The following is a 16,093-nucleotide window of genomic DNA, read 5'->3' on the forward strand; positions in this document are numbered from 1 at the left end:
TCGGGGTTGTCCCTCCAAGGATGTTCTATTGGATTTAGGTCTAGAGACTGGCTAGGCTACTCCAGAACCTTGATATGCTTCTTACTGAGCCACTCCTTGGTAATCCAGTCTGTGTGATTTGGGTCATTGTCATGTTGAAAGACCCAGCCTTGACCCATCTTCAGAGCTCTGACTGAGGGAAGGAGGTTGTTGCTCAAAATCTCACAATAAACACGACGAGTGAAGTTTAGACCAAAAATTTCAACTTTGGTCTTATCTGATCACATGACTTTCTTCCATGCCTCCTCTGGATCATCCAGATGGTCATTGGTGAACTTCAAATGGGCCTGGACATGTGATGACTTGAGCAGGGGAACCTTCCGTGCAATTCATGATTTTAAACCATGATGGCGTAGTGTTCTACCGACAGTGACCTTTGAAACTGTGGTCCCAGCTCTCTTCATGTCATTGACAAGCTACTCCCTTGTAGTTCAGGGCTGATTCCTCACCTTTCTAATCATCAGTGATACCCAACGAGGTGAGATCTTGCATGGAGCCCCAGTCCGAGGGAGACTGACAGTCGTCTTTAGCCTCTTCCTCTTAATTTTTTAATTCTGTCTAAGTGGGAATGCACCTACAATGTGAATTTCAGACCCCTCCGTGATTTATAAGTAGGAGAACTCGCAAAATCGCAGGGTGTTCAAATACTTCTGTTCCTCATTGTATTTCAGTCTATAATAAATGTTTGACTCTTAGGGCTCTTGCCCACGAATGTAAGGGCTCCGTGCCCATGCTGCGGACTGGAAATTAAGGTCCGCAATGCACGGACACTGACTGTGGGCCAGCCGCATGCGGATCGCGGACCCACTCACTGGAATGGGGTCCGCGATCGGTCCATTCCGCAAAAAGATAGAACAAGTTCTATATTTTTGCGGACCGGAAGCATGGAACGGAAAACCACAGAAGCACTCTGTAGTGCTTCCGTGGGGTTCCTTTCCGTGTTTCCGTTCCACACCGCATCTCCGGATTTGTGGACCCATTCAAGTGAATGGGTCTGCATCCGTGATGCGGAATGCATGCAGCTGGTAACCCGTGTATTGCGGAACGGCCGTATGCAGCGCACAACATGGATAAAATATTGAGATATGCAAAAGAGATTTTAGGCATTTTATTTTTCAGTTCACAAATATAATGGCTTTAGCTTTACGGGGAGGCTTTACACAATGCATTATGAACAATAACTTAAATTAGACTGAAAAATCTTTATTCAGTTCTGCATCTGAAATGTTCTTTGGCACACAGATTTAATGAAAATTAGCCTGAATTGTTGTGTCTTTAGATCGCTTTCACAGTATGCAACCTCTGTGACTCAATGTCTTACATTTCTTCCTTAAAAAGCAATGTAACAGCAAATTCCCACTTGGTAAAACCATTTTTGATCATCTACATTCTTGCCCCCAATTATGAGCTGCAAAGCTGAATTCTGATTAGTGGAATTGGATGCTTTTCACGTAGCAGTTTATCAATACTTTATACTTGGTTCTCAATGCCTCAGAAGTCTTTCTTCAGAGTGTTCTTCACAGCATAAAAGTTTTATACCTTTTATCTTTGATGCAGTGTGAGAGTTAGCCTGCAGTTCTGTTTGCTGAGTGACTTATTCTATCTATACTGGAAGGGGTGACATTGTATTAATGACACTTTCTTTGATCCACAAGAGCTTAGTGCTTGTGACTGGCAGAGGTCACTTCATCAGTGCAATCAACGCAAGGTCACCTCTTAAGATTATAGAAAAAAATAAAATAAAATCTGCGGCTGCAAATAAAATAGGACGTCTGTTCCTAGTTCAGATTACCCAGTATTTATTCACATTAAATATTTCTTATTTATGAAATTAAATCAGCAGCTCAGAATGGATATAACACTACATTACTTTAAAATATTTATATGAATGAAAGATATTAGGTAAAAGATTGTCCTTTATCAAAGATTCCTTATTTATGACAATGGTTGTGCAACTAGCAACTATCCTTACTATCTATAGACTTTAATTCCTTAAAGGCATTTTCCCAAAAATATATAATTAGGGGCTTGTCCAATTAAAAAATAATAATAATAATGTCTTAGTGGTCAAGAAGAGTACATGAATAGCATATGACCACTGGCACCAGTGATTGATGACATGTGAACGATAACCAGCACTGGGACCCCTGAAGGATCAGCAAGGATCAGAACGCATCGGCCAGATTGGCAGCAAAGGATATTTACAAGATGAATGTGGGTTTTTCTTCATGTCATACAGCCCTCTGCTTTCTTGCATGTAGTCCTATGCTCAACAGAACCACTCTCAAGCCTGGGATTCACATACACACGTGGAATGTGATCTCAGTTAGGGCTCATTCAGACGGCTGTATGTGTTTTGCGGTCCTCAAATTGCGGATCCGCAAAACAAGGATATAGGCCTGTGTGCGTTCCGCAATTTGCAGACCGCACATGGCCCTCACTGTCATAGTACATGCTCTATATTTAATTTTTTGCAGGGCCACAGAAAGGAACAATGGATGAATGGATCCGCAAAAATGTGGAACGGGTGCGCAACAAAACATATGGCTGTCTGAATGATCCCTTAGTATGCAGGCTGGCCTGTAGGAATCTGCTCTCTAGAAGAAGCTGCATGTCACTGCCTCTGGACACATTAGGTGGACATTCTTATAGGAATTCAAAAGAACAGCAAAGGGCACTATAGCAATTAATTATCCACAATATCTAGGCGTAGAAGCAATTTTTTAATAAATCAGAATAAATGTGCTATGCCATGCTGTCGCGGAGAAGAGCGAGTACAAGCAGGAACAGTGATGTGCTATGCAGAGCTCCTGTCGGTCTTCGTTCCACTCTGCTAAAGCCTGGAATAAGCCTGCACTGATGTGCAGAGACAGGAACAGTGACGTGTACTTCTGTCAGTACGGTGACCACTACGGGGGATATTGTAGAAATCAGAATCCATACATCGTATACATGGCTGTGGTGTACCAATTCTGTATGTGCTGCAGTGAAAAATACTATAGAAAAGCCTGAACTTCAGGGGCCTATTTGGCAGTAAAAATCTAATTTCAATTAATAAACTATATTACAAAAATTATCTTAGGGGATTTGTAACAGTTAAAATAAGGTTTAAATGTTTAAGTACACTTTAAAGGATTCGTCCTGGTAAAGAAATAAAACTAGGATACGCCATTAATGTCTGCCTAATGAAAGAGGCAGATGTGAGATGTCCCTTCATTTACTAATGGTTTCCACACAATAAACCTATACAAAGGGATATCATGCATAAACCCTTCATTTCTTCTTTGTATTATATTGGCCATTTTGCTAGTTAATGATAGAGATATTATACCATTAGTGCATAAGCATTCCCAAAACAATGATCAAATTATATCATGTTACTTCATGAGTTCTACAAAGGCTAAATTGTCTATTTTGTGACTTCTTTCCAATAGTTTTGTGCTTGAAAGTGACACTGTTCATTAATGTTTTGAAAAACAGATGTAGGGAAAATATGACAAATACAATGGCCAGGCCATCCCAGTGTGCACTGTGTCTCCAGGAGACTGATATCCTCTGAAACAGTCAGATGGGAGTACCTGAAACTGAATTTGCTATTTTTGTGTGAACTAAGCACATTGAAATATTACTTTAAAAAATGTCTGTAGCATCAACATTAGTGTTGATCGAGCACGGGTGCTTGGGTGCTCTGGCCGAATACATCATGATGCTCGGGTGCTCTACCGAGCACCCAAGTATAATGGAAGGCAATGGGAGAACCTGAGCATTAAACCAGGCACCCCCTGCTCTGAAGAGGGGAGGGTGCCTCGTTCATAGGAAAAGGTCATAAATTGATGGAAACACCACCAAAATGGTTCGGGAACAGCATAGGGATGTCTGGATGCATCTTAGACTCCCAGGTCGCTGCTGGGAACAGGTCGCTGCTGGGAACTTTGTTGTCCAAGTAGTACGCCACTTTTACAGACTGACAATAATACTCACAAAGGCCCCCCCAAAAAAATTTGGAGGAAAAATTGTTAAGAAACATTCTTCCCTGTATATTTACTTGTATATAAAGTGCAAGTGCTGCCAAAAATTACAAGGAAGAGGTACTCACATTTGATGTTCTTTTCTGCGCCTACCATGGTCATCACGGGTAATGGGGAATCAGGGTTTGATGACTGAGAGGGAGCCTTAGAAAGGGCTACCACATCCAAGGGAGGTCAGTGGCTGAAATCTGATTGGCTGTTGTTGCCTTGCCACCTTTTTTTCCTAATTGTGAACCACCCAGAGAGGGTGGGTCAAGTTATTAAAGCACAAGTGTCCAAGACAGGCAGCAGGTGCGTGGCAATTACCTACTCCCGACTTGGGTAGGTAGTGACAATAAATAACAATACAGCACTTTTAAGAGGCCCTGTTATTGGAATGAGTACACTTTCTGTTAACGAGGATCTATTGGAGGGCAAGTCTGGTGTCAGCAGACTCCACAACGTTCACCCAGTGTGCCATCATGGGGAGGATTGTGTTTATCAGACTCTTGGCTACTGAGACTGGACTTATAGGTGAGGGCTTGCTGCCACTTTGTTGACTCTAGATAACTTCTAGGTGATCGCACGTCCTCATGATGGGGATGATCCATTTGGATGTCTGCCCTATCAACATTGGAGCAATTTTTCAACAAGGGCCTTCTGGTATAGCACCGTTTTGCTTGTCCTCTCCACCAGAGGAATGAGAGATGAGAAGTTCTCTTTGTAGCGGGGGTCAAGAAGAGTGAACAACCAGTAATCCGTGTTGACTAAAATGTGTATAACGTGCAGGTCATAGGAAAGGCAGCCTAACATGAAGTAAGCCATGTGTGCCAGAGTACCAACACGTAAGACTACACTGTTGTTATCAGAAGGTGAGCTGACCCTGTAAAAGAATGTAGGTGAGGGCCTGCATGTGAGCTGACCCTGTAAAACATTATATGCGAGGGCCTGCAGGTGAACTAACCCTGTAAAACATTATATTTGAGGGCCTGCAGTTGAGCTGACCCTGTAAAAAATTATATGTGAGGGCCTGCAGGTGAGCTTACCCTTTAAAACATTATATGAGAGGTCCTGCATGTGAGCTGACCCTGTAAAATATTATATGCGAGTGCCTGTAGGTGAGATGACCTTGTAAATCATTATATGCTAGGGCCTGCAGGCGAGCTGACCCTGTAAAACATTATATGCAAGGGCATGCAGGTGAGCTGACCCTGTAAAACATTATATGTGAGGGACTGCATGTGAGCTGACCCTGTAAAACATATTTGAAGGCCTGCAGTTGAGCTGACCCTGTAAAAGATTATATGCGAGGGCCTGCAGGTGAGCTTACCCTTTAAAACATTATATGAGAGGGCATGCAGGTGAGCTGACACTGTAAAACATTATATGCGAGGGCCTGCTGTTGAGCTGACCCTGTAAAACATTATATGAGAGGGTCTGCAGGTGAGCTGACCCTGTAAAACATTATATTTGAGGGCCTGAAGTTGAGCTTACCCTGTTAAACATTATATTCAAGGGCCTGCAGGTGAGTTGACCCTGTAAAAAATTATATACAAGGGCATTATATGCGACAAATAGGCATGTTGATATGATGTAAGAGGAGGAGGAGAAACTGAAGATTTAACAATAAAGCCTTTTTTGTGGTGGAAGGGGTGCATGGGACTACAGTGTATTGAGTACATTAAAAAACACATTTAAAGTTCCTTTGTTCATCTGCTTTCCACTGGTGGAGTCGAGAAGTCTGGGGCAAATCAGGTCTTGTTCATTTTAATAAGAGTCAACCTGTCAGCATTTTCAGTTGACAGGCAAATACGCTTATCTGTTATAATGCCACTAGCAGCACTAAATACCCACTCAGACAAAATGCTGGTGGCAGGGCAGGCCAGCACCTCCAAGGCGTAGAGCGCCAGTTCTTGCCACCTGTCTAGATTGGACACCCAGTAGTTGTAAGACACTGTGGAATCAATGAGGACGCTGACATGGTCTGCTACATACTCATTCACTATCTTCCAAAACTTTTCCCTCCTTGTGACACTAGGCCGCGCATCAGGGTGAGGGTGCTGGCGGGGTGTCATGAAACTGTCCCAGGCCTTGGAGAGTGTTGCCCTGCCTCTGTTGGAACTGCTGTGTGTTCCTCTTGTCTCCCCTCCTTGGTTGCCCAAGGAAGCACCGACTCTGCCGCCAGCGTTGTCAGATGGAAATTTTTGGAGCAATTTTTCAACAAGGACCTTTTGGTATTAAACCATTTTGCTCGTTCTCTCCACCTGAGGAATGAGAGATGACAAGTTCTCTTTGTAGCAGGGGAACACCCAGTAATTTGTGTTGTCTAAAATGCGTATATACGCGCGATCGTGGGAAGGCAGCCTAACATGAAGTTAGCCATGTGTGCCAGAGTACCAACAGGCAAGACTTCACTGTCATCATCAGGAGGATCACTCTCAATCTCCTCATCCTCTTCCTCCTCTTCTGCCCACCCACGCTGAACAGATGGAATAAAACTTCCATGGGTACTACCCTCTGTAGCGAAGGCAACCGTCTCCTGCTCCTCCTCTTCTTCATCGTCCAATTCGCACTGAGAAGATGGACGGAGGGTGGTCTGGCTATCACCGTGTGTAATGTCTTCTTCCCCTATTTCCACCTTTTCGACATGCAAAGTGTCGCCCTTAATTGTGAGAAGCAAGCGTTTGAGTAGACACAGAAGTGGGATGTTTGCGCTCATAATAGCGTTACGGCCGCCCACCAACTGTGTTGATTCTTCAGAGTTTCTTAAAACCTCACAGAGGTCAGACATCCATGCCCACTTCTGATTAGCGGAACCTGACTGGAAAGGCGATGACCATGTTGCAGCTGGTATTCCACTACTGCCCTCTGCAGCTCATAAAGCCTGGCCAATATGTGGAACGTGAAGTTCCAGCGCATGCTCACGTCGCACAATAGCCGGTGAGTTGGCAAGTTAAATCGATGCTGCAGCGTTGACAGACCGGCTGAAGCTGTCAATGACTTGTGGAAATGTGCACACACATGGCGCACCTTCACCAGTAGCTCAGGCAAATTGGAGTAGGTTTTGAGAAATCGCTGAACCACTAAGTTTAAGACGTTGGCTAGGCATGGGATGTGTGTGAGCTTGCCGAACTCCAAAGCCACCACCAAGTTACGGCCATTATGCCTGGTGGTAGGTTGAGTGGCGAGAGCCACAGCTCAGTCTGGTCTCTTATCCCCTGCAACAGCTTGGCAGCAATGTGCTGTTTGTCCCCTAAGCATATCAGCTTCAGCATGGCCTGTTGATGCTTCCCCACTGCAGTGCTACACTGCTTACAGCTACCGGCTGATGGCTAACTGGTGCTGCACGCGGATAATCTGGAGGTGGAAGTGGAGGAGTAGGAGGAGAAGTGGGGGTTCGAGCCACTACTGTAGGTTCTGGTGCAAACTCTGATAGAATTAGGGCCTACAATCCTAAGCGTCGGTAGCACCTGTGCCATCCCAGGGTACGACTCGCTCCCGGCCTCCACAATGTTCAACCAGTATGCTGTCAGGCAAATGTAACGTCCCTGGCCAAATGCACTTGTTCATGTGTCAGTGGTTAAGTGGTCCTTCCCAGTAACTGCGTTGGTCAGGGCACATTTGATGTTTCGGGACAAATGTTGGTGTAAGGCGGGCACAGCACACCTTGAAAAATAGTGGCGGCTGGGGACAGAGTACCGTGGGACGGCCGCCGACATCAGGCTGCGGAAGGCCTCAGTGTCCACAAGCCTAAATGGCAACATTTCCAGTGCCAGTAATTTTGAAAGATGCACATTTAGTGCTATGGTCTGAGGGGGGTAGCTGGGTATTTGCGCTTGCATTCTAATGCCTGGGGTAATGACATTTGGTGGCTGACCTGGGACAGGGAAGTGGATGTGGTCGCTGATGGTGCTTGTGAAGGTCCAGGTGCAGGGCAGGAGGGATCCTCGCCTGCACCTTCAACAGGCATTTGGCCAGCTTGTACCATACGGGAAGAGGAGGCAGTGGTGTGACTCACAGACACAGATTGTGGACCCAGGCGTTCGTCCCACTTATTACGGTGCTTGAATGCCATGTGGCGGATCATGGTTATGGTGGTGAGGTTGCTAGTGTTCACGCCGCGGCTCATTTTGGTGTTGCACAGGTTGCAAACTACTATTCTTTTGTCGTCCGCACTTTCCTCAAAAAAGCGCCATACTGCGGGACACCTACCCCTTGGCAAGGGAGATTTACGCAAGGGAGTGCTGCGTGGAACAGTTGCGGACCTGTTTGGTGTGGCCCGCTTTCTCCAGTTTGCTTCCCATTGCAGCCTGTTGCGGTGCTGCAGATCCTTCCATCTCTGTACTGCTGTCCTCGCTCGGCTTTCGACCTCCCCAGATTGGGTCAGTGACCTCATCGTCCACCACCACCTCTTCCTCTTCCCCACTGTGATCATCTTCTTAATTTGTTGACCTAACCACAACCTCAGTGATTGACAACTGTGTCTAATCCTCTTCATCAACCTCTTGAGACAGTAATTGCGGTTGACTCATTGGCAACTGTGTTTTATCATTATCCACGTCTTAAAACACTAATTGCCGTTCCCCATCATCATGTTATTGTGACTGTGGATGCTCAAGAGCTTGGGAATCAGGGCACAAGATCTCATGTCCCTCGTCAAGCGTGCTTGGTGAGAGGGCCAAATCAAGTAATGGTGATTAAAAGAGCTCCTCGGAATTTCCGAGTGTGGGACCTCAAGAGTTTTATCCTGCGACGCCCTGCAAACTGGGACATGAACCATCAGCATCACGGCCACTTCCCCATCCCTTAATGCTCGCCTTTTTCATATTAAATGTTATATGCACGCTTGACACACAAGATGTGGCATGGATGTCACAGTTCACAGCAAGCACAGTATATGGAAAAAGTACGTAAAGGTATGGCAAAAGGAAAATAGATTTCACTTATATTTCTCCTATCCCTGGCCATAACACACAGATGGTATTAGACAGATGTCACAAGTCACTGCAGACAGCCTCTATAGAAAAAGTATTGAAAATGAGGGGAAAATATAGTAATTTTTACTTATATTTCTCCTATTTCTGGCCCTGACACACAGAAGGTATTGGACAGATGTCACAAGTCACTGCAGACACCCTCTATAGAATTTTCTTTTTAATGATGGAAAAAAAAAATGGTACTGTAGCTATAAAACACTGCTAGCCTTTTCACCACACAATAGTCCTTAAAAGGACTTTGGGTTTTTTGAAACGTTTTTCTACTAAATACCTGTCCCTACCTGTCCCTTCCGAAGCGCAGCTCTGCCTGACTACAAATGAGCCGAACATGCGTCATCGGGTGCTATATAGCACCCGATCACGTGTTTCGACCAGCCAATCACTGTAATGCCAGTAGCCAACATGGCTACTGGCATTACAGTAAGGGGAGTACTTACCTGCACGTTTATTGGCTGCATAGCAGCTGCAAAATGTTTGGGGAGGGGACTCAAGCATGGCGCTCTAGCACATGCTGTACTCGGCCGAGTACCGCCATGTGCCGAGCATAGCGATGCTCTGGCCAAACAGCATTTCGGCCGAGCATGCTCACTCAACACAGATTTTTATTATTATTTTTTCTTAAATGGTTATCTCCATCTTATGAAATAATGGCATATTGCTAAGATATGCCATCACTTTCTGATAGATTGATAGATAGATAGATACATACATACATAGATACATAGATTAGATTAGATAGATAGTGTCCAACCTTTGGAACCCCACCATTACTAAGAATGAAGGTGATGCATCTCTTAGTGTGACTCCTTCACAGTTTTTTCTGCATATAGACACCCTGGCCGAGTGCTGTGCAGGGAACAGCAGCATAACCCCATTCAAGTGAATATGTGATATGCCTTTATTTAATAAAATGAGAATAACGCTTGAAGTTACCTCACCACTCTTGGGATCTAGAGATAAATTAACAAATAATGCCATAATGCAAATTTAGGCCATTTGGATGGAGATGGCTGCTTGCTGTAATGGCATGGGCCATTAATAACAACAATTGAATGGGAATTTGCTAGTGTAACATTAGTGGTATCCTAGGCAGATTCAAATGTATACAATCCCTTATGCATATGGAATTATGCTTATTTAGAGCTGTTATTACAGAAATAGCTTGTAATTTGACATGAGATGCAGATGATAACTGCATTATCCATCTTTTTTATTTGTGGATGAAGAATTTTACTCTTTAGCACCATCACATATGAAATAAAGCATTGACTGAACCTGGCAGGTGAATTCTGCTGCCCTATCCAAGAGCAAAACATGACAGAGGGCGAGAAACTGAACTCTGTGATATATAGCTTTATATGATTTGGAGCAGGATTTCTGTGAAAAAAGCTGTGCAAATCCTGACAGGACTCCTAGGTGAGATAGCGAGAGTCCTGATTATCCCTCCCACTTGTCAATCATCCTGTGTGGGCGGGGTGATCTGGACTCCCTGCCATAACCATGGTAAATTTGTATGGAAAAAAGCTGATTGTCTGCTATGGGCTCCTTCACGAGTTATGACAGTGGCATAGTTATAAGGATTGCAGAGGTCGCAGTTGCAAAATGGCCCATTATTCTGAGGAACTACAAGACTCTCTCACCATAGTAATACTAAGCACATTAGACCACAATTGTCAAACTGTCGTTCATGCAGGTATGTAACTTATTCATTTTCAGCAGCAGATGGTACTGTTCTTTGCTGCCCAGAAACAATGCAGCTGTATTGCAATAGCCATCGCCCATCTTTATATTGTGGAGCTGATCTCTGTATGTAAATTCACCCCCACTGAACGATCTGCCAGTCCTTCCCAATAATTAGCTGCTCCTCTGGCCGCGTAAACCTACCATTAGATTTGACCCCCGATGCCAATAAATGAGGAGGCCCAAAAACACTGGTGCCACATAAGAAGACACCGATATTACAGAAAGTGCATGCTGGTCAAGTTATGCCTCTGACTGGAAGGGGTTAGGTCAAGAATTTGACATGGGGTAAAGGGGGTGCTGCCCACAAAAAATAAAGGTATGCTGTCAGTTTTAGTTTTGAGAGGATGTGACATATCCTCTTTAAGATTAACTACAAGGCCATTTTTACAAAAGTGTTTTGCACATATGTCATGTACCAATGTTGTAGAAGCAATGTTTATCTGCTAAACTTTTAATATGGTGGTATAAAATATTAGCGAATTTAAAATGCCTGGTTTGTGCATCTTTTATCTGCACTCACAGAATGCCTCTTAAAGTCAATGGACAATGCTCAGAAACATCCATCTGTATGATTGGTGTATCATGGATCACTCTGACATTACTAACTTCACATGAATACTCCTCCATTTTTCAGCACTAGAAGACCCTATATATGATATTCCTTATTCACATAACCACTGTAGCCAGTCACTGATCTCATGCACATGTAAACACTGAGGCCAGTGATTGGCTGCAGTGGTCACATGAATGATGAGAGGCACCTCTGCAGGCCCAGTGGGGGCCGGAGCAGGGTTATGAGAGGAGCATCACATTTACAAGGTGGCAATGGGTTTTTCTTTTTTTCATACAGTGCTTTGTAGTGATGAGCAAACACTAAAGTGTTCGGGTGTTTGGCCCGAACACATTGCTATATTCGTGTGCTCGGCCGAGCACCCGAGTATAATGAAAGTCAATGGGAGACACCCAGGCACCCCCAGCTCGGAAAACAAGAGGGTGTCTTGTTCATAAAAAAAGGTTAGAATGGTTTTGAAACAGCATTAAGAGGATATCTGGATGCGTCTATGACTTCACTTCTCATTTGCATGTCTTTCCCCTAAGCCTGTGTTTATGCAAATGAGTTTTTACACAACAAAACTGTATAGAAAGGTTATTGAATATTATGTTAGGACAATCGGAAAACTTTTTGTCGCCCTAATGATATTGATCTAGGTGTGCAGGTCCACCCAAGCCATCCAACAGATGCAAAATAACTTTGTGGTTTACTGGTTCTCAGTCAGAAGAGAGCTGGTTTGGAATATCTCATAGTTCAGGAGGCTGCCATTGTAAGGTATGCTGACTGTTATCTGTCTCATGGATAGATTGGGCACACCCCTGGCTTTTGGCATATAGTCTTTGTGTGTTTGTCTATTGTACAGTATGTCATACATAATAGGAGTCTAAGGCACATCCAGCTATCCTGTTAATGCTGTTGCTAAACATTTTGATGGGGTTTCTATCAATTTCTAACCTGTTTTTATGAACCAGACACCCTCTTGTCTTCTGAGCAGGGGGTGCCTGGTTGTCTCCCATTGACTTCCATTGTATTTGAGCACCTGAATTATTTGGCCAAGCACTCGGATATGCCGAGCATAGCTCGAGCCGAACAGGTATTTGGCAAAGCATGCTCGCTCTTCACTAGTTCTTTGCTATCTGGTAATAAAAAATAAAAAAATCTTGGCAAAACCATTTAAATACATAACTAAGAAGGTAATTGCAACATTATCAGTGGAGGATGCTGCTGAATTATTATTTTTTTGTATTCGCTCTTTCAGGTTTAGTCCTTACGAATGGTACGATGCTCATCCATGTAACCCAGGAACTGATGTTGTGGAAAACAACTTTACTCTTTTGAACAGTTTTTGGTTTGCCGTTGGTGCATTAATGCAGCAAGGTAAGGCATTATGTCTTATGTGACTGTTTAATTTTTGTGTTCCTTCAGATCTCCAAAACAAGAGGTTTGACACATTTTGACAGCTGTGAGATAAAAAAAAGGAGTAGCTCTTGTCAAGAAAATTATGTAAGAAATCATGTTGTCATCTTCTTGTCACAAAACTCAAAGAGGAACTTTTTCATGATTTGCTATCATTGAAGAGCAGCATATAGTGTATATTTTATATGTGCCCGTGTATTGTCTCCAACAACAAGCAATTCAGTAGTTTGGAAAAAAGAAGACATAAATCACTTTGGCCCAGGTTCATTAATGATGTGAATAACATAAACGTAGGTTGTGTAGACCTGGACTGCGGCTCAGGTTGGGTGAAAACGTGGTACAAGGTGAAACACTTTTGTTTAGCTCTACACCAATTATTGGTTGGCTTACTTTAAGACAGGATTTTATGGCAGAATTGTGGTGCATTTCTGTAGCAAAATGGCATGTCTTAGGCCCAACGTATTTCCTTCTAAGCCCCATCCCTTCTAGCTTAGCCATGCCCCACTCTAGCAAATTGTCAAAAAAGTGTGAAAACCCTAGTTGCACCAAAATGATTTCCATTCATGCTACTTCTAGGCATAGACACATTAGTAAATCTGGGCTAGTGTGTCCTTCATAGGACAACATAGTTTCTATGATATGCCCTAAAAAATGGTCAGCTATCCCATTAACCTGAAGGGGTTGCATAATGGGAGGAGCTGAATGTGTGGTTATTGTGTGCATGCTCCCTTCAGTATAGCAGTGAGACCCCACTAAACTGAGAATAAGACGATACGGAAGATTGGATGAGGTAGACTGTAAAGACATACACTCCAAGGAATCAATAGTAGGACTGGCACCGTCACCTATAACTTTTGGCATCCCCTTTCCCCATGAAGAGTACTGTCATACAGTGTGCAAATAAGCATACAGCGGTTCAATATCAACACACAGTTTTGTGGCCAAATAACAGTGCGATATGTTTGTCAAATACCCCTTTCATACAACCTAAATAATGACAGTATAAAGTATAATGCTGCTAAAGTAGTATACGTAATGGTGCTTAAAGGGGTTCTCCGGTCCAAACCTAAAAATTACTGGCTAAATCTACTTTGACACTAGCGTTTTTTGCTGGATCTGGCAGGGTCCAGTAAAAACGCTTTTGTTACTGATAATACAACCATCTGCATCCCTTATGAACGGATCCGGTTGTATTATATTCAACATATCTTTAACATTGCCAATACGGATCCATTATTAACTCCATTGAAAGTCAATGGGGGACGGAACCTTTTTCTATTGTGTTAGATTGTGTCAATGAAAACGGATCCGTCTCCATTGACTTGCAATTGGGGGTAATGCCGTATCCGTCTTGCTCTGCATCCCAGGACGGAAGGCAAAATACAACATGTTGCGAATTGCTCTCCAGTATGGCAATGCAACTAAAACGGAACAGAATGCATTTTGGAGCATTCCATTCTGTTCGATTCAGTTTTGTCCCCGTTGATAATGAACGGGGACAAAACTGAAGCGTTTTTTTCCGGTTTTGAACCCCTATGATGGAACTCAAAACCGGAAAACTTAAAAGCTAGTGTGAAAGTACCCTAACCTGTGGAGGGAAGGTTAGTGGCCTTATACTTACCTTCCACAGTGCAGCCAGTTTGGACATCCACCTGCCGGTCACGTGGTCCCTCTTGATGGATTTTCTATCTTCCAGCCAAAGTCCGTCTTCTTATCTTTCTTTCTCCAGCAGGGGACATCACCGCCTCCTGCTGGAGAAAGAACAGTCCGGCAGTCTTCACAGAGCACTAGGCTGAATGCTAGTGCGCATGTGCAGGACCGCCGGCCGACCATCAGTCTCTGTATCGTACAGGCTTGCGCTGTGCAGGAGTGACAGCATAGCGATCAGCCACAGAGGCTTATCTCTATGCTGTGCATGTCACAGGGGGCACTTTGGATGGCAAACAGGGGCACTAGATGGCAAACAAGGGGGCACTGAATGGCAAACAAGGGGGCACTGGAGGGTACATGGGGGCACTGGATGGCACAAGGGGGCATTGGATGGCACAAGGGGGGCACTGGATGGAAAACAGAGGGCAATGGATGGCACAATGGGGGCATTGGATGGCACAAGGTAGCAATGGATGGCACAATGGGGGAACTGGATGGCATAAAGGTTGCAAAAAATGGCATAAGGGGGCAATGGATGGCACAATGAGGACACTGGATGGCAAACAGGGGCACTGGATGGCAAACAAGGGCACTGGATGGCAAACAAGGGGGCACTGGATGGCACAAGGGGCAATGGATGGCACAATCGGGGAACTGGATGGAACTAGGGGGCAATGGATGGCACAATGGGGGAACTGGATGGCACAAGGGGGCAATGGATGGCACAAGGGGGCACTGTATGCCAAATAGGGGGCACTGGATGTTACTGTTATGGACGCACTTTGGATATCACTGTTATGGATGCACTGTGGATGTCCCTGTTATGGGGGCACTGTGGATAATACTGTTATGGGAAGACTGTGGATGTCATTGTTACGGGGGCACTGTGGATATCACTGTTATGGGCGCACTGTGGATGAAACTGTTAAGGGAACACTGTGGATGAAACTGTTATGGGAACACTGTGGAAGTCACTGTTATGGGGACACTGTGGAAGTCACTGTTATGGGGGAACGGTGGATGTCACTGTTATGGGGGCACTGTGGATGTCACTATTATGGGGGCACTGTGGATGTCACTGTTATGGGGGCGCTGTGGACGTCACTGTTATGGGGGCGCTGTGGACGTCACTGTTATGGGGGCGCTGTGGACGTCACTGTTATGGGGGCGCTGTGGACGTCACTGTTATGGGGGCGCTGTGGATATCACTGTTATTGGGGCACTGTGGATGAAACTGTTATGGGAACACTGTGGATGAAACTGTTATGGGAACACTGAATATCACTGTCATGGGGGCGCTGTGGATGTCACTGTTATGGGGCGCTGTTGACGTCACTGTTATGGGGGCACTGTTGATGTCACTGTTATGGGGGCGCTGTGGACGTTACTGTTATGGGAGGCACTGTGGATGTCACTGTTATGGGGGCACTGTGGATATCACTGTTATTGGGGCACTGTGGATGAAACTGTTATGGGGCAAGGTGGATGTCACTGTTATGGGAGCACTGTTGACATCACTGTTATGGGGGCACTGTGGATGTCACTGTTATGGGGGTGCTGTGGATGTCACTGTTAGGCCCCTTTCACACGGGCGAGTATTCTGTGCGGGTGCGATGCGTGCGGTGAACGTATTGCACCAGCACTGAATCCTGACCCATTCATTTCTATGGGGCTGTGCACATGAGCGT

General features: G+C 44.6%; 1 protein-coding gene across 1 annotated transcript in view; it reads left to right on the plus strand.

Moving 5' to 3' along the window:
- The window catches only part of GRIK3 (glutamate ionotropic receptor kainate type subunit 3), a 789,973-nt gene that overhangs the window by 722,553 nt on the left and 51,327 nt on the right, over nucleotides 1-16,093 (plus strand). Inside the window, exon 12 of the mRNA XM_044284783.1 lies at nucleotides 12,598-12,716. Within this exon, the coding sequence (XP_044140718.1) occupies nucleotides 12,598-12,716 (119 nt within the window). The remainder of the gene's footprint in view (nucleotides 1-12,597; nucleotides 12,717-16,093) is intronic.

This window comes from Bufo gargarizans, chromosome 3 (assembly GCF_014858855.1).
Source record: "Bufo gargarizans isolate SCDJY-AF-19 chromosome 3, ASM1485885v1, whole genome shotgun sequence".
Taxonomy (NCBI): Eukaryota; Metazoa; Chordata; class Amphibia; order Anura; family Bufonidae; genus Bufo; species Bufo gargarizans.